Raw genomic sequence first — 19,825 nt, forward strand, 5'->3', positions numbered from 1 at the left:
AAGAGGTGGTGGTGAACAGCTGTTTTAAAGACCTGGAGGGTGGAATGGGATTGAGGAGAGTGAGGGAGTTTGTTCCAGAGGTGGGAGAAAAGAGGCATGAAGGAGTGAAGGTGAGCAGAGAGTCTTGATTTTGGCAGTTTAACCATAAGAGGGTTGAAGGCAGATCTTGTGCGACCTGAAGGAATATTTGGGGGACAGAGCCAAGAGAGAGCTGGGGGGGAAAGGCCAGAGAGGAGTCGGTAGAAGACGGAAAGACCACCAACCTGCCTGCGGTGAGTGAGTGAAAGGCCCTTGGAGTTAGCTTCATCGCGGGAGAGTCCAATAATTCTGAACGCTTTGGTTTCAACAGCGTGAAGACGAGCTAGGTGTGAGGCAGGAGCACCAGCCCAGAGGGGAGAGCAGTATTCCATTGAGCTGCGGATGAAAGCCTTGTATGTGGTGAGGAGCTCAGGTGTGCCAAGGAAGGACTTCGCACGATGGAGGATGCCCAGTCGGCGACTGGCTTTGGAGGCCAGATTTGAAATGTTGTTTTCCCAGGAAAGATCATGGCAGATAGTGAGACCCAAAAGCTTGAGTGACAGAACTTCTTGGAGAGGATTATTCAGAAAGTGGATGGGAGGGTTGTCCAGTCGGTCTTTTCGGAGAGACATCGTAAGAGTGTGAGATTTGTCAGGATTGAAAGACATGTTCCACTTGTTTGACCAGTTTGTGATTTTGTCCAGGTCTGCAGAGAGTGAGGAGGCTGCAGACTGCCGATCTCAGGGATGAAGAATGGAGCGACAGAGAGTAGAGTCATCAGCAAAGAGATAGAGAGGATTTCCAAGAGAGTCAGAGAGATCATTGATGAAGACCAGCAAAAGCACAGGGCCCAGAACACTGCCTTGGGGAACTCCAGCCTGAACAGGAATAGGAGATGAGAGAAACCCATTCAGGGCCACACGTTGACAATGACTAGAGAGGAAGTCCGCCAGCCATGCGTGGAGATTTCCATGGATACCAAAAGAGAAGAGTTTGGTGAGCAGAGCGGGGTGTCACACCGTATCGAAGGCACGTGATATGTCAAGGGAGACAGCTCTAATTTCCTGTTTGGCATTGAGGACCTCCATCCATTGTTGAGAAAGCAGAAGCAGCATGTCTAGAGTAGAGTGACGAGGTCTGAAACCAAATTGATGATCAGAGATCAAGCCATTGGAGAAGAGGAAAGATTTCATATCCGAAGCAATGATGGATTCCATGACTTTGCTGATAATTGGGAGAAGGCTGATTGGTCTGTAGCTGCTAGGATCTGTTTTTGCACCTTTTTTGTGCAAAGCGGTGATGTTGGCTGATTTCCAAGCAGATGCCAGATGACCTTGAGCAAAAGAGAGGGTGAAGAGAACAGAGAGAGGGAGTGAAAGAGCGGAAGAACAGGCTTTTAGGACCTGTGGGCTGATGCCGTCAGGTCCAGTTGCAGAATCAGTGTCGAGGGTTGACAGAAACTTTTCCACCTTGTCAGGAGGAAAGGACACAGAGTCCAGGAGCAGCTGGGTACGACTGAGTACGGTGGGTACAGAGAGGGATGGGTTTGGGACACAAGATTTAGAGGCAAACACAGAGTTGAGGCATTCAGCTTTTTCACGTGCGGAGTCAGCCGTGTAGCCATTTGAGGTGAGGGAGGTGATGGAGGGGGAACAAACACCAGAAACAGGTTTGACCAGACGCCACCAGGATTTGGAAGAGGGAGACAGATAGGAGTTCAGTCTTGAGAACGGAGAGATATTGTTTCCTGGCTCTCCTGAGGGTGGACACACACTTGTTTCGGGCTTTGTGAAAGGAAATGAGATTTCCTTCCGTTGGATTTGCTTTCCAGGAGATGAAAGCAAGTTGTTTCTGGGCAACAGCCTCACCACAAGATTCCGTATGGCATGCACATGCACCTCAACCCAAAGGCTGAAGGCAACCCAAAGGCAATGGAGAACATTAACAGATTGCCAAGTCCAAATATCGTATTTTGTCCAAATATGTCCAAATACACGTATTTTTATTTTTATTTTTTTTGTGTACAGAGTCGAGGCTCGTGAAAGAGCTAACATTTATCAAACAAACAAATCAAACAAACAAGCAAACAAAGTATATAAAAAGGGGAGCGGTCGGTATTGCACCTTAAGTTAGTCTTGGTCCTTCGGAGGGATGCAAATGACTACTCACATGCTGCATCGATCACACACAAAGTCACTCCAACTTTCAATACCATAATCAATGGAGGAAGTGCTAATTGTAGAGGCTGTAGAATTTGTACATCACACAGTTTTTAGAAACTTTAAATCAAAGGAAGTTCCAGGATGAGATCCTCCTCAGTCATTGGTTTTAGTCTCCTCAGTCAGTCTCCTCAGTCATTGATCAGTCATTGGTTTTAGGCTAGCAACGTGAAGGAAACTAGCAGACTTGGAGAGCACACTTGTACAGGCCTCGACTTGTTCAAATGAGAAAACCATGCATCATACTCCATTATAATATTACCCAATACCTGGTAATACACATGAGTACGAAAGTACTGTTTGGAGTCATCATCACTGTTGAGACAAAATCCAATACCGTAAACCTTCAGCGTGAAAGTATCCCTCCGGAAGCCTTTGTGAGTCTACAGCTCGACTGTGCTAAGTTGCTGCTCACACTTAGAGATGTTGCCGTTCTCTCAGCTTCTTCCCAGAATTCAACATTATACTTTGTTTCAGCCCATTATTTGTAGAGGGTGCCATCTGGGACATATGTCTCTCTGAAACTCTGTTCAACTTCTAAATTTTGGTGAAAAGTATCGACTTTAAAGACCAAACCTACAGCTTCCCTGGCTTTCATCATCACTTCCTTGCAATTATTTCCTTCATGGGTGTAATGTTCTTCATTGCCGCGATATTTGCAAGCCCACCAGGTATAGCCAAGGTGGTTTTAGCTCCACTTAAAGGTTAACGTGCGAAAAAAAATGCTTTCAGTGAGTTGACACCAAAGTCAGGTTTGCTGTGTCCTCGGAAAGTTGCTTGCTGGCTTTTTGTGGGGAATTGCTAATTTTTACATTTTTCTGAAGTTAAAGGTTCACTGAGAGTGAAAATCAATGTAGGCATTTTTTTAAATGTCGTTATGGCGGACATTTTGGGTTTTCAAAATGGCTACCATTTCACCTATAATTTGCCATATCTTTGTTCCTAGAGCACATAGAAATGCAAATAAAGTGTCTATACCTATGTTTTCAGAGGCACTGATATCAATAAACATACGCACAGAGCTCTACAATTATTCCCAGGGACAGATATGTCATTTAAGGCAGGTCGGAGGGGGGGCATGACCTTGCGGTGTTTGCACTCAAATATTGAGGCAAATAAAGCTGACACTCAAGAGGAAAGCTATGGGTTTTTATAAAGGAGATCACAAGGCTTGATATATGGGGTGTAATTTCCACTCCATGTGCATGATTTTTCTAGGGCGGGGGAAACATCCAAAACTTTCGTTTTAGTATGTTATTGGCCTTAACTCAAGAACCGCAAGACCTATGAAAATATAAATGCGATTATTGGCTTCCCTGACTCGTTTCCTATAGGATCAATGTGTTAATATTAAGAATTACTGTTTTTAGTTAAATGACTAAAACTGGGAAAATGGCCCCTCCAACTCACCTTAAACCGTCAATTTGCGAAAACAATATCAACTTTGACAATGTTTTAGCATTTATGCAATATTGCCCACTATTAATGTCCATTCATACTCAACTGCATTGCACTGCCACACTGCAGCTGCCATTGCTCAGCATCAACACCGCAAATTAATAGTTAAATCAAGCACTGCGTTGCTGCAGTGGTAAAACTTTGTTAGACCCTTTTTACCACACAACACAGCAGTAGAGTGTGAACAGACCTTAGGTGCAACAATCATTAGTGATACCCTGTGCTGTGGGCAAAATGTCTGACTTCTTAGCATCAAGGATGTGTGTGTCTTTAACATTCTTCTCATTTCAGCATAACAGATACCAACACATCATGGACGAGGTACCAGAGCTTGGCTGTCAGTCTGAGAAAACCCAAGGATCAACCATTTTTTGGAAGCTGTGTATTATCTGTCAAAAGACTACAATAAGCAAAGGACCGTTGGTGAAATGCCCAAAAGATAACTCATACATTCGTTTGCTTGATTCAGTGAAAGAACGATCAGGCTCACAAGATGTCCAATTTCTTCTTCAAATCCAAAAGCGACTAAGACAAACTACTACAGAAATGCCGAAGGCATCGGGTGCGATTTGGCATCGTCAGTGCTACAGCGATCGTACTAGGAGCAACAGTAGTCTACGGTTTGAAGACAATAATCATGAGGAAGCAGATACCATGATGATTTGTTTGGCAGTGTCTGCATCACAGCGGAGTCCAAGCAATGCCGAGATGACAATCTTCTCTCCAGATACAGATGTTCTGGTACTGGCGATTGCAAACTATCGTCTTCTGATAAAGAACACATCAATGTCAATGACATCGGGTGTTGTAGACATACACCCCATTTGGGTTGCTCTAGGACCTAGGTGAAGAAAAGGCCAAGGCCTTACCCGCTTTTCACGCATTCACAGGTGATGATAACACCGGAAGGTTTTCAGGAGTATGCAAGACAACGTGGTTTAAAGTCTTCCTAAAAGCTGAAAGTGATGCAATTAAATTAAAGCACTCCAGACACTAATGGAAAACAGTGACGTCACTGAACACCTCGTTTCTGTGCTGGCTGCTTTTGTCTGCTCAGTGTATTGTCCTAAAGGAATTCATATCCAGAGTAAACCTGAATTGCGCTGGCACCTCTTCTGCAAACACATGGCTGAGAGTACAAAGCTACCACCTGCAATTGGTGCCTTGAAGCAACACATCTTAAGAGTTCACATCCAAGCTAGAGTATGGGGTCAAGCTGATGTTTTCCACCAATAATTCCTGGATCCACTTCAGAATGGGTTTTCCAATGATGCCAATGATCAACTGAGACCACTAACAACATATGAACTCCCAGCACCAAAAGCCATCATCGAAATGGTACAATGTAGATGCACTACGAATTGTTCTTCAAGGCTGTGTTCATGCAGATCAGAGAACTTGCCAAGTACAGATCTCTGTCTTTGCGATCCAGATCAGTGCGAAAACGATGACGATTACTTCACTGAGCTACTAACAGATAATGACAGTGATGGCGAAATGTAGTCACCCATCATGCTTATAGAATTTGCCTCCCAGTGGAATGTGTGGGCAATAGCTAATGCACAGTACTGTTCCACTTAACTGGCCTTGGATTCAGTTGACATTCTGAACCACAAAGAGTTAGCGGTGGTGATGGTGAGTGCTCAAGAGCATTCATGACGACTTGAAAGTAGCATTAGAATTATGAATGTGTTATTTGTTGGTTTTGAACTCAAGTTGTTAGTAATCCATTTTAGAGATATTGAACACTGACGTCAATTCCCTAATGTAATTTGTGCCTGATAAACTAACCATTAAGAACATGTGTTCAACCAAAAGCCTGAGTGGTAAATGGCTCCGAAATGGTGGCCATTTTGAAAATAAAAATGGCAGCACTCTGACTGCACTTCAACCATGCAAAATGAACTGCCATGCATAACAAATGCTACTTTTTGCCAAAAGAATGGGCTTCATAGAATGAAAAATGCCCAAGTGATATTGAAAAATAGTTGAAAAATGACGGCCATTTTGAATTCCAACATGGCGGCCATAGAGGGATTTTAAAAACTACATTCCAATGTGGTTTTATCCTTGTGACTGTATGAACTCATTTGCTCTTATATAGCCATTAAAACTTCGTCTATTACAAAAAAGTCCTCGCCGATTAATAAGATCATAATTATTTGGTTTTTTTAATGGCAGCCATCTTGAAAAACAAAATGGCGGCACTCTGATTGCACTGGAACTATGCAAAATGAGCTACTACCCATAATAAATGCTATTTTGTGACACAACAAATAGGCTTCATAGAGTAAAAAATCCTTGAATTATGTTGAAAAGTAGTTGAAACCTGGCGGCCATTTTGAATTCCAATATGGCCGCCATTGAGTAATTTTTTAAAATGCCAACATCGATTTTTGCACTCAGTGACCCATAAGCTTTCAGAAAATGTATAGTTTTCCTATTCCCCAAAAAAAGCCAGCAAAATTACATAAGGAAACTGACGACTGACGCATCGAGTGACGAGTGGATAACGTAATGAGGAAGCCAAGAAAATTCTTATCCACTAGATCTTGAGATTCTCTAGTGGTTCAACGACATCATTATGTTCTCTAGGGGTGGATACTACAAGCTATGACAATTTTGCTCTTTGAAGGGCTAACCTCAAATATGCAAGCTTTACTCTGCTTCCCATGATGGTTAGCATGAACTTTGTCGATTTTCAGTTGGTAAAATTTATCTTATGGATTCAAAGTCTGGTATTATTGGCAATGGTTGATCTTCTGCATAGCAATATATTTTCACATTTATTCATGTAATAAACTTCATCAATTGAAGCCAGGACAAAACCAACCGAGCACATCGATGCCTCGTTTTAGTTAGTGGAACAGTTCACCGGACTACTGACCCTCAAATGATTGGACGGATCTTCTTAACAAATGGAAGGGCCTAGTTTGCCCAGGATTCCTCAGTCAGCTACGCCACACAATTTACCTTCACATACACCTGCACGGATTTCGAAATGACCAGGTCAAACCCGTGCCTCTCTCCCCCAGGAAACTCTGGCCCACTGGAGACTTCTTCCATGGTGTGGTTGTAATCAGCCGGCTTGCGGTAGATCGTCGGGTTAAACTCACGCTCTGCGTTTCCTGATCAAGACACAAAGGTAAAACTTGTAGCTTTTGCATTGAAAATGATGCAAAATTGCTGTACAACATCATGATTAAATTGTTACTCTGCACATGTGAAGCCAAACACATTTAAAGCAATTGTTTCGTGTCCGTCCCTCTGTATTATCAGTTTGTGATTGAGGGTGGTGTAATAGACACTGGGTAAAATGGCGGTAAAACTGGGAATTGATTTATTTATATGTCTTTAAACGTTTGTTTAAATTGCATTGTATTTTGAACACTGTGTAAACACAAATAGCCAAGAACCACAAAGAATATATCAATATCTTATAGCAAGAGAAGGTGTGGCATGTGAAAGGATGCATATTGGGGTGAAGAAGAGGCTGTCAAAATGGCTATGTACGATGCCAATTGACGCTGCATTCTATGGTGATCAATAAAGCCATGGTGATAAACGGCATCATATTACCGTGTATAAGGGTGATGGATAAGACTTCGCTAAAGCTTCAGTAACGCTAAAGTTCAGCATTTTTGGGGGTTTTGGCTTTCATTGTCGTATTTAAAGGATGATGTATTGTTTTTTTTTAATTTGCCTGCATTCATGGTTTGGTGAATATTCACCCCTCCAAACCTGCCACTCTCTAATCCTCCATGCTCATGTAAGAGCATGTTCCTTGATGATGCAAACTTCATGTTTTTAAAAAGATCTTTTAAAACAATATTTTATTAAAATTGAAGTACCGTCAGACCCCGACATTCATGGGGGATATGTTCCTGAAAAATGCCGCGAATGCCGAATTTGCGAATGTCAGGGCAATGTTTCAATGGGAAAAGGGGTATAGGCTCTGTGAAAGTCTATTTTTTTATGACTTCCATCAAGTAGTTAACAGTTGTCTTCGGTAGGCAAGTTATCTCTGGCATTGGGTAAAATTGGGTTTTTATGTCGCCTCCACAACAGCAAGAAATTTAAACGATTTGCCATGATACATATAAGGTTATACATTTTTTCTGATACTACACAAATATGTCCATATATTCTATATGATAATTCCTTGTCTTGTATATGGGAGATAATGGGATCGCGCTGCCTGCACGAAGATCTCCCACCTGGACACAGGGCAGGCCATACTTTTTTTTTTTTTGTAAATCAATCGAGAGGGGTGTTCATATTACGTATTTTGGTGTGTAGAACACAAATCTGAGGTTTTTTAAAAATTCTGATAACCCTAACCTACATCAATTTGCAGTTGATTATTATTAAATTTTTGATTATTTTGCTATTCTTCTGGAAAAAAAGAGACGTTTTTTATTTTGAAGTTCGGGCTTTTATCTTGGTAACTTCCTGTTGGGACGGCAGTTGTAGCCATCTTGTTGCTGAAAGCTCGATGTTGAGGAGGTTGGCAATCCTTATCCATCCGTCTTCTCTTCTCTTCTTATGGCATTGCCAGTAAGTACGTTTTTGATTAGGAACAAATAGACAATAATTTCAGATGTAAATTACCTTGTTTTATATTATATTTGTTAATTGATTTGTGTACTTACCTATTGCTAGCCTGAGTTACATGTGAAGGAAAATAGTGACCTGTGAAGTGAATATTTTGACGGTTTTCTGTAATACCTGTGTAATACCTTAATATCTGTCTGTAGCGGATACTTACCTGTGTATTATTGTTTTTATTTCAGTGTGAACTACTAAAAATGGCTCAAGTCAGAACAAGGATGAAATCAAGTTCTCATTTAAGTAATCTTGTTGGCACTGGGCAGGAGCTGTTGGTGTCTGAACTGCCAACTGTGAGGGATATCCTGAGGTATGGCATCTACTTGAGGGAGCAAAGTGAAGATGACAGGAGGAACTACCCAGTGGACCAGCTCGTGTCTGACATCTACCCTGGTCTGATTTGTCAGTGGAGCAAAGCTAATGCTCTTTTCAAGCCTCCTGTTATCAATGAAAAGGTGACCATCATGTCCAAGCTCAAGGAGGTCTGGAATCAGGCAGTGAAGTTTTCTCTTGGGAAGGGCAAACTTGATGCCAAAGAGAGGTTCATTGTCAAGTTAGACAAGTTATTTGATATTTTGACTTGCAAGTGTCAGATTACCAGTTGTGAGGGGGGAGGCTGTGAGGCCGGTGAGGGCTGTGTGATCCAAGCCCACATTAACTGTTCCTGCAGCAGAGAGAAAATGATTCCTGTGAAAGATCTTGCCTACATCAAGGGACAGAAAGAGAAGGTTGGAAGTAAAGGACCCCACCAAATGGGGAGCCCTGATCTGCCAGAGCACAAGAGACAGGTGAGAACATTGGAAAGGCAGGAAAAGAAAAAGAATGCAGAGAAAAGGAGAAGGAGCAAGGAGAAAAATGCTGCAGCAGCAGAGAAGGCAGCCAGGAAGGATGTTGAGAGATTTTTGTCAGATGGTGATGAGGATCTGGAATTGGAGAGAAGTGGTGCTGAAGATGAGTTTGTCACTGAAGTTGAGCTCTTCCCTGAAACTGACACTGAGCCTGCAGCTTCAGCAAAGGTCCAGAAAAACTATGATGAGATTCCAAACATTGCCCTTGCTCATGTAAGGTATGGCATAGGGCTGAGGCCAACTGCAGCGATAGCAACTGCAGCTCTGATTGATGCAGGAATCATCACAGAAGACAATACAAGTAAAGTGATTGATAAGAACAAGGTCAATCGAGCACAGGAGAAGTTGATGACAGAGCTGGGGGAAGAGTTTGATGAGAAGTGCAGGGAGGAGGGGGGGATCTCCTACATCCTCTTTGATGGGCGGATTGACCTGACCAATGTGATGATGGAAGCTGAGGGCAGTGACCAATCTTTTCCTGCAAAGATCAAGGAAGGACACTATAGTGTTGTTAGTGAGCCTGGTAGCTACTATCTGTTCCACTTTACCCCAGAGAAAGCAACTAAAGAGGAGTCACATGCGGAGCAGATTGCTAAGGTCCTGTTTGCCTGGCTGAAAGAGAGGGGTTTTGATAAGACCTTGTGGGCCATTGGAGGAGACTCAACAAATGTCAACACTGGTGTGAAAGCTGGAGTAATGCGGAAGCTGGAGCTGCACCTGGGGAGAAAGCTGGTCTGGTTGGTGTGCAACCTGCACACTGGTGAACTTCCCCTGCGCCATCTCATTGTTCACCTTGATGGCCCTACTCTGTCAGACAACACATTTTCCGGGCCAATAGGAAAGCTCCTTGCTTCTGCTACAGACTTGGATATCAATCCAAACTTCACCCGGATCTTTGTTGGCCCTCCACTGATCAAGCTGTCTGACAAGGCCATTGAAGATCTCTCAACTGATCAACACTATGGCTATAAAATTGTCTGTGCAATCAGGGATGGAGTGCTTCCTGCAAGGCTGGCTCTAGTGGAGATTGGACCAGTAAACCACAGCCGCTGGCTCACCACAGCGAACAGACTTCTCAGGCTCTGGGTGTCAAAGCATGGACTGAAAGGAAAGAACCGGAAGAATCTGCAATTCATTGTGGAATTCATCATTGGAGTGTATTATCCATGTTGGTTCAACGTGAAAGTCAAGCACTCCTGGGTCGAAGGGCCGAGGCACATCTTGTTTCAGCTGGACTGCCTCAAGTCCCAGAGGAAGGAGGTGCTGGACCTTGTGATGCTGACTGTGAGAAGATCTGCTTGGTATGCCCACAGTGAAGCCATCCTCCAAACACTGCTGTGCTCTGAGGATCAGAAGGAGAGGACTGAGGGGGTGGAGAGAATCCTGGCCATCAGGGGAGAGGGGGACCCAGACACTCAGCTGGGGGACTCCTCTGTCAGGACCAGAAAGACACCTGACATCAACTGTGATGCTTCCAGCATTGGTAACTTGATCAGCTGGTCAGAAGGTGTGTCAGAGCCACCTCTCACCTGCTCCCTAAGCACCTCGGAGGTGAAGAACTTCATCAACACCCCCATGGAGGTGCTCAACTGGCTTTGCCACACACAAAACATTGAGAGGGTTGTTAAAATGGTGACTGAGGCTTCTGCTAAGTACTTCTCACAGGAAAAGAGGGATGGAGGCATCAGGGCTCAGGAGACCAGCAGGAGGCTGATGTCCAAGAATGAGTCAAAGCAGGACTTGTGCAACCTGGTAAAGTTCAAGAAGTAAGGAGATTGATCTTTGTAATTGTAACCAGTGATATACATGCAGTTCACCTGTTAATAAATATGTACATTTGATTTGGCTGTGTCAATATGAATAAAAAAAACCACCTTTAGAGGCCATTTTTTCCCCGCAAGCGGGGGTTGGCCTTTTTCGGGAACTGTGGTTGTTGTTGTTTTTCGGTCCCCTTTTTGAAGCAATGTTTTACGGCCGGATGCCCTTCCTGACGCCAACCCTTTTTGCCGCCTTTAACGACAAGCAGGGAATTACCAGTGAACTGGTACTCAATTTGCCGACCTCGGAAGGATGACAGGCTGAGTCAACCCCCCTGGCGTTAATTCAGCGATAGTTAATATGAATGATTTCCCTTATACCTTTTAATATCTTATAAAGGGGTTCGAAAGGGTAAAATTGGCAATTTAGAAATGCAGATTGATGTAGGTTAGAGTTATCCTATCCAAAAAATAAACTCATATTTGAATTCCCCATAAAAAAACACATAATATAGTCACCCCTCATGTTAGGATTTCCTTCAGATTCATTTTGGCACCTGAGTATGACCCGCCCTACAGTGGACAGGCACCTTGGGTAATAAAATGCAAATGCAGTTTGCATTTCCACGGAGATAAGGCCGAGAAAAATATATTTCCAGTCTCTGGTCAGTGCGCGCATCGATTTTGACCCTGCGTGTCAACAATTTTCTTTTTTTTATTTCCAACGGTACCTACAACAGCACGCACCTGTTGTTGCCGGACCGGCGCGCTATCTCGGGAAATACGGGTCTCGGGAAATACGGTCGCCATTGGTATCGACGTTCGCGCACGGTTCTTCCCTACAAAACTACGTTTAGTTTGTCCAAATCCAACCAGCCGTTCCAAAGATATGAGTAGTTTTGTGTGCCGTGTCGTCATGAATCCAATCGGCTGGATATTGTCATTTATTGAAACGAAGACGTTCTTTGTCGGGTTCGTGTGAAGCAACCAGAAGGCCTAGAGAGCTGCGAGTGGTCTCCTTGGTTAGGCCTGGATCCTATCTCGTTTGTCATGAAGTTGTAAGTGTCTGTGATAATCTGCTGGACTGGGAGAAGAGATCGTGGGAGACCATCGGCCTGTTAGACCACTTGCGCATGCGCACTGCGCAGTGTTGACGCGATCGACGCATTGGAATGTTTGACGGTAAGGCGAGGTGATCTCGAGAATGAAATGGCAGTCTATAATATGCTTGAAGAACTTAATGATTTTCAGAATTAATACATTTTAAAATAACTTAAGCTTGTGTTCATTATTTACAAAAAAGGCCAACAAGTCCCATTGGCTGTCTTTAATTTCTCTCTGGACGGCGCCACGGCAGATGAGGACCGCAAGGCATGGGGACACAAAAAATAACACCTTTATATGTGCAATCGGTGCTTTTCAAAAAAAGAAAAAGAAAAAAAACACCGCATCGCCGCATCAATTCTGGAACTTTGGTCTGACCAGAGACCAGCAATATATTTTTTTTGGCATAAGCGGATGGTGTTATGGATTCGTCACTTCCGTTGTTGTGGTTCTCATCCACTGTAAACATTTTTGGTTGCATGTACTATTATTGTTATCGTTTAAGTGAATTGGAGATAGCTGTTTTCAAAAGGTAAAAAAAGTTAGTGTTTTAAAAGAAACCGGAAACTGGATCGGGAACCGGACGATGAGAAGAAGAAGAGGAAAAGGAGGCGGAGCGAGTGAGGTCGGAGAAGGAGCCGAGCTGCATTGAGGTTTTGAGCAAACGCTGGCAAACGGGGGTCACAAGTGAACTTTGGGTTTCCTGGGAAAGGGATTCCTGCGACAGAGTTGTTATTCGCTGTGACAGATAAACCTGCGTGACAGGTTTTGTGGTTGATTCCGAAGAGAATCAACCTGCGTGACAGGTTTTGCGGTTGATTCCGTCAACCTGCGTGACAGGTTTTGCGGTTGATTCCGTCAACCTGCGTGACAGGTTTTGCGGTCGATTCCGAAGAGAATCATTGGAGTGCCGTTACGTCTCGAGAACGGACCGTTGGCCATTTTGCCTCGCGCGAGATTTGACCGCTCTAGGCTCTTCACCTTGCTTCAACCATTTCACCGCATCCAGACGATAACCTGGTGTGTGTGTGTAATGTGGAATTTTGAGTGAGAATTTGCGGTCCGTCGATTGGGAGCCGTTGAACGTCCAAACCCGAAGGTGTGATTTCCCAGTCGCCTTTTGAGGGTACCTTTGCCCATCTTTGGCAGTGTGACTATCAACCAAACGGGATTCTGGTCTCGATACAACATCGTTCTGACGATCACTGGAGCGTGGATCGACTTTGGTTTGAAGCTGGGACAGAGACATTGGGAATGTTCTTTTCGCTCACTTGGAGCACAGCGAGTTATTTTGTACGAAACTGATGGTACCATCATAGGAATGATATATTGGTTGTACAATTGATTAATATTGTTATTGTGCTGTTATTCTTGTGTGATCTTAATACAATACTTGTTTGTTGGTAACAATTGGTGTGGTTTCACCATTGATCTTTGACACACAGAATAACACATCTTTCTGCCGTGACTCCTCTCGGGGCTCGGAGGTACACCATGACCGGGGTTTGGGGAGGAGCACGTAACATAGGCAACACGATTGCAGAGTCTGGTTGGTTTGAGTTTTAAAATATATTGTCGCGCGGACCCTTCGGTTAATACCAGGGCTCGCGGATGGACTGAAACGGACTTACATGAGGTGACGACCAAACACGGATTTTACTTATGTAGCGCGGGAAGAGGAAGGGAAGTGGAAAGCTGCAGCAAAAGCGCTTACCTGGAGCGCGAACGAACTCAAACGGCAGCTCCGATCCTGCAGGGAAATTAATGAACCGAACCACGAGATTTCATGTACAAAAATAGATTTATTCACGGACCTGATACAATGAAACACGACGGCAATCAAATAAACTAAACCCTATATTGGGATCCCACACACCTCACTTCAGAAACGAGACAGGGGCAAATGAATTAATAAAAGAAAACGTCGTGTACTTGTAATGTGGTGTGCGGTCTTATCTGTCCATCGGTTGCAGTGTAACACGGCCCCGTTCGGCCCCGCTCGCGCGCCACCAGGCCCTGCTCCAAGCTCCAATCCTCTCGCCGCTCACGAGGTCCGTGCACCAAGCACCACGCGTCCCAGCACCACGCAGATGGCGAACCAAACCACCAGGACCTCCCAAGACCAAGAGGAAAACGCAGAGAGCACAAGACAGCCAGGGAGGGACGTGCTGCACAAGAGAGACTCGATGTGCCAGAGCCGCAAGAGAGACTCGATGTGCCAGCCCAAGAGCGACGTGCTGCGCCAGAGAGAACTGGATGTGCAAGACCCGCAAGAGAGCTCGAACTGCAAGAGAGACGTGCTGCGCAAGCAATAAGAGCCGGATGTGCAAGATGGAAAATGTCGTTCGGCGCGCCCCTATATAGCCTTGCAGCAGTGACATCAGCCTTGGCGCGCCACCCAATCAGTGCCCTCCACCGAATCACAGGCCTGTAGCCTGGTCATAGCTCGTGGCACTCAATGTGGCTAGGCCTGCCAGAGGTGTAGCTGGCTGCGGCCCATGCGGCGGTGCCCTGAACTGGCCTCTTGCCTGTTCTCTTCCGAAGTCCTTGTCAGGGAAGGGAATTATTTAATGTTGTACTAAGGGCCTGTCTAAGTGTCTACAGGTGTGCATTGCCATAAGGGACAAAGGTTTGATTACCAGGTGTGACACACAGGGGTTTATTCTTATCCCTACACTATCTAACACACGAACATCCTGGTATATTCACAGGTATACTCCTTAACCGACAAACCACCTAAACACACAGAACTTATTACAGGTAGATTCCCTATCACGACAGTCGGATACCTACCTACACAGATCTATCTGGCTCGAGATATTGCTCTACCCTCCTGACATAACAATACATACTTTTTCATATATCCAACGAATAATTAAGTTTCTTACTTACAAATTAACTGTTATTGATGGCCCATCATTGATTGGGAGTTTTATTCATGAGCTGACCATTGTTTTGGGAAAGTGATGAAAAAAGGTTGAGTTTGCAGACAAGCAAAGGAATGTGGTTGTCAATGGCGACCGAGTGGATAATGACATGGTTTCCCTGAGGCAAATTGCAATTACTCATGCTTGGTCTTATGACTGAGTTTTAAAATCTTGACAAACTGCGTATGGGTTTGTTATATAAATCATTATGCAGTTTTGCTTGAGTGATTTATTAAGCCATATAGACAACTCTTATGTGAATCTTGATCGATTGAAAGTTTATCACTACTGTTAAGTTCTCATGTTACTATTGTGTCAATTTGCAATATAATATGATAACCCTTACTGATCAACTAGCAGAATGCTCAGGTCCTGTGAACAATAATGTTAAAAGATGAATAAACTACAGAGAAGTGCTTGCAAAACTCATTCAGGCATTTCTAAATTTCTATTATCAAATAATGAGTAAAATATATATCCACTATTACCTGCGAGGTGTACAAATAAAAGGCTTTACATTGAGATAGTAAATGACCTTCCTATGTCCTTTAAGTCTCCAAGCATAATTAAAAGAGTTCTGGCTCTACACAGGCTGACATGGACAATGGGAAAACAGATGTCTTTCATTTAAAAAATCACATATGCAAATGTTATCCTTCTCACTCGACCAATCCCCACTGCTCTCTCCCTCCCACCCATACTTTGCTCAACCAATCCCATTGCTCTCCCCCCCTTTTTCACTTCATTCGACCAATCCCATCTTTGCTCCTCCCTCTACTTGCCCCTCCCAATTCCATTTCTTTTGTCCTCCCGCTAGTATAAAGGGACTTACTTGCTTTGAGTTCAGAATTTAGGATTTTGCTTGGTTGTTGATACTTAGTGGGGCGGCTTAGCCCAAATATTCAAAAGAATTGTGCATTTTGTGATACAAGCACCAAATTTGGCACACTAGTAGACTATCATATTATGAAAAGATCTGGATATTGGGCCATCTCAGATTCAGAGATTTGATTTTTGCAAGATTTGCAGATTTTGCAAGCTGAGATTGCAACACCAGGGACGGCCGACTCCTTCCTACGAGCTGCCCACGTCACCCGCACAAGAAGAGCTCATCAAATCACTGCAGCGGCACTGCACATCCTGCAACACCGTGCGTATGAACGCCACTGTATGACATATGCTGATGATGCAGAAGACCTGCCTGAGTTCGAAGACTGGTGTCACCAGAGAGGAGAAGACATTCCCAACTTTCAGTACTGGGCAACTGTGCTGGAACTAGAGATGTTGGTACTGGTCTACGTGCGTTCTCTGCGGCAGGCTTCATTCACGACGTACCTTGATGCCCTGACGGAACTGGTCCCATGGTTCCATGCCTTAGACCACACACACTATGCCAGGTGGGTCCCTGTTCACCTGAGGGACACGGTTGCACTCCCAATGAAGCACCCAGATGTAGCCAGAGAATTCAGGGCTGGCAACTTCACTGTACAGAAGACGAAGAAGGTGTTCTCTTCGATCCCAATCGAATCGAAATCTTGCAAAAATCAAATCTCTGAATCTGAGATGGCCCAATATCCACATCTTTTCATAATATGATAGTCTACTAGTGTACCAAATTTGGTGCTTGTATCACAAAATGCACAACAGGTTTGCTATGCTGCTACACTAACTGTATTTGGTGTGTCTTTATGACGTTTTCTTTGATATATAACTCTGCTGTACCAGGTGAAATCCAGCGGGTATCAAACTCTGTATAAATATTCTGATTGGTGGGGACATTGGATTTTATAACATCCAATTAATTTAATTATTTAAATTCCACGACAGTTCCCAGCGGTTCATGACTCATAAGGAAAAAAAAAAAAAATTACGAACACAAAAGCACATGATTACAGTTTCATTAAAAATGTTTACAAACAAAAATAAAAAGACTGGAAACTTTTCCGAAAGATTAGCTCACTTTTGCAGTGAGCAGGGCCGACAAGAGTGGGAGGGGGGGAGGTCACTGCCTCGAGGCTTGGGGTCCGTTGAGGGGCTCGAGCTTCTCGTGTAATTTTTTTTAACCAGTACAGTGAAACCCCTCATCGGCTCATCCTCATTTCCTCATCGTTACATTTAAACCCAGAAGCTGATTTTGCTTTCTTGCCGGAAAAGAACATTTACCGCTGTTAATGGTACAGTTTCAAACTTTACAGAAAATGGTTATAAACCAGAAATGTGCGTTACAAAGAAATGGGTTTGTATCCTATTTGTCCAAAAAAAATTATTAACCATCTTCTCACGTATTTTTTTTGCCTATCTTATGGAGAAATATGGACGGGGAAGACCAAGAAAGACTTGGCTAAAGATGGTGGAAGAAGAAATGCGGGCAAGGGGGTTAACAAGGAGAGATGCAGAAAATAGGGCAAAATGGAGAAGATTGTCATGGGGACCGCAAGGCTAACCCCCGCTCTAGCAGGGAAAATGGCCTTAAAATGCATGTTGTTATTGTTGTTGTTGTTATGGAGAAATAGTGTTCAACAGTCGAGGGTGCGAATTGACTCGATCGGTCCAAACGTCCTGCTATCTCATTTATTTTCGATCATACAGCTAAATAAAATTGACCATTTGTATTTAAAAAGTTTCTTGTTTTTCATTAAATAAAGTTCCTTTAAAAAGTCATAAAAGAGAGAAGGGGGTGGGCCCGAGGTTGTTTGCCTCAGGGGCCCTGGCTGGCTCTCGACGCTCCTGACCTGACCGTGCCGAGACCCCAAAAAAAACCCAAGGACCCAAAAGATCCCGAAGACCCAAAAGTCCCCAGATGACCCAAAAGACCCCCCCCCCCCACCCCGCCGAGGACCCAAAACACCCATATGACCCAAAAGTCCCCGAGGACCCATATCACCCAAAAGTCCCTAAGGACCCAAAAAGTCCTTGATGACACAAAAGTCCCCGAGAACCAAAAAGACCCAGATGACCCAAAAGTCCCCTAGGACCAAAAAAACCCAGATGACCCTGATGGCACAAAAGTCCCCGAACACCCAAAAGACCCAAAAGTCCCCGAAGGCAGGCAGGTATGCAACAAGGCGGTGAAGACAATGAAAATTTGGTACAACGGACCAACGGGCCCACTAGTTCGTTTAAAATTGTGAGAATAATAAACTGAAGTAAATACAAAAATCCGAAGGAAGTTAAATTCTATGACACCTGACTGTTGGAAGCAGGACTCCCGGAAGAACAGGTATCCTCCTGGGCGCAGCCAACGAAGCATCTCAACAGCGAGAGCCTTCAACTCATCTTCCGCCAAGTACATGAACAGCCAGTTTGAAAAGATCAAGTCAAAACTACGTGGACGACAAAGGAGATAATACCAGTGTGAAAAGACGAGAAACCCAACTTGATGACATTTTCAGTAAACAGGCCTCAGGGCCATGAGTATATAATGTATACAAACAAGTATGATAGGATTACACGTTGTACAGCAATAAAAAGACAAATTGAACTCTGGTCCTTGCTACTCAGGTGTGGTAAGGTCATACATAACCGTCAGAATTTTACATTTTGCAGAGTGGAATATTGCCCTGGAATCAATAAACTTACCCAATGTTCCATGTTCTTCATCAGAATGAATACGAAGTTAAAATATAGACAAATATAATTTCATTTTGCAATCGCAGCAACAACTGTATGGTGCAAGCAGTCATCGTTATACCGACCTGCCCCTGGCGTAGGACAGCTTGGTGACATCAGCCTGTTCAAACTCCACATTCGTTCGGTTTCTGTTGTTTGCCTTGTTTACGTCCAAAAACTTTGCCATGAAGTCAACCGCAGTGACATGTTCTGCAGTGTCTGAAATTGCACCTGTAAAGCGACTGAACAACGACAAAAAATACTTTGGGGTTTGACAAATGGACTATAGGAGTACTATGGTGACCAAGTGGTAAGTCATAGTTACAAGAGATCATAGCCGGATAGATGGTATGAAATAAAGTATTGGTGATTATTTGGGTAAAGTTTTAGAGTAGTCAAGACCTCGACATAGTCCTTGTGCCAAAGAGCACCATGGCATCGATGCATTGACCGGTAAACTTTCTCCCTTGATACGCAGTGGTGGCATTTTGGTGCAGGACATGGGACCGGCATCCCAAAGACAGCGGACTACAATCCAGCTGAAGACAGAAGGATTAAGGATGTGGATTCTAAGATTCAGGGAGTCACGTTAGTTTCAGACCCATAGACCAGATACTTCTACTTCAGTTGAACAACTATCGGGGATGCCTCTTCGTGGTGGTTGTACCCCACAATGCAAATCGGGGGCCAAATCCTCCACATTCTTCCCTGCTGCCCGGATTCGTCAGGGCAGCACGGTCACGGTCAGAGTGCCGATCGATCCCTATGGACCAGCCCTTTCCCTCTTGTCTCGTTGTTTCTTTCTTTCTTTCTTTCTCTCTTTCTCTCTCTCTCTCTCTCTCTCTCTCTCTCTCTCTCTCTCTCTCTCTCTCTCTCTCTCTCTCTCTCTCTCTCTCTCTCGCGCGCCCTCTGCTGGCTGTCGGTGTGTTTGGGCGCGGGAAGATGGTGGCTGTGCATGTGTGGTGAGGTACGAGCTGCTCTGCTGTTCTACTCTTTTGTCCCTTTCCACGTCGTATCTCACCTTTTTCCTTCCCCCTGTTCGTTTATCTTTACATCCTTACTCTGCATTTGTGCCCCAACCCCTCCCCTTTGATCAGACCCAACACTTCGGGGCTTCGGCCTCCCCCATCCCCCTCTGCCTCCCTTTTCCCTCCTCGATTCCCTTTTTCTTATCTCGTTTGTATTTATATTCACTCCGTGTCCTTTGTTTCCTTTTCCTTTTTCTGAGAGAGAGAAAGAGAGCCCGCAGCTGTTTGTGGATAACTTTTGCATTAATC

General features: G+C 44.1%; 1 protein-coding gene across 6 annotated transcripts in view; it reads right to left on the reverse strand.

The window, feature by feature from the left end:
- LOC137435485 (uncharacterized) overlaps positions 1 to 19,825 on the reverse strand; it is a 91,348-nt gene that overhangs the window by 57,148 nt on the left and 14,375 nt on the right. For all 6 annotated transcript variants that reach the window (XM_068129309.2, XM_068129308.2, XM_068129311.2 and 3 more), the window contains exons 3-5: positions 18,635 to 18,790; positions 18,126 to 18,262; positions 6,669 to 6,823 (exon numbers count right to left, since the gene is read on the reverse strand). In XM_068129309.2, the coding sequence (XP_067985410.2) occupies positions 6,669 to 6,823; positions 18,126 to 18,262; positions 18,635 to 18,790 (448 nt within the window). The remainder of the gene's footprint in view (positions 1 to 6,668; positions 6,824 to 18,125; positions 18,263 to 18,634; positions 18,791 to 19,825) is intronic.

The sequence above is a fragment of the Myxine glutinosa genome, chromosome 9 (genome assembly GCF_964187855.1).
Source record: "Myxine glutinosa chromosome 9, kmMyxGlut1.1, whole genome shotgun sequence".
In the NCBI taxonomy this organism is placed as follows: Eukaryota; Metazoa; Chordata; class Myxini; order Myxiniformes; family Myxinidae; genus Myxine; species Myxine glutinosa.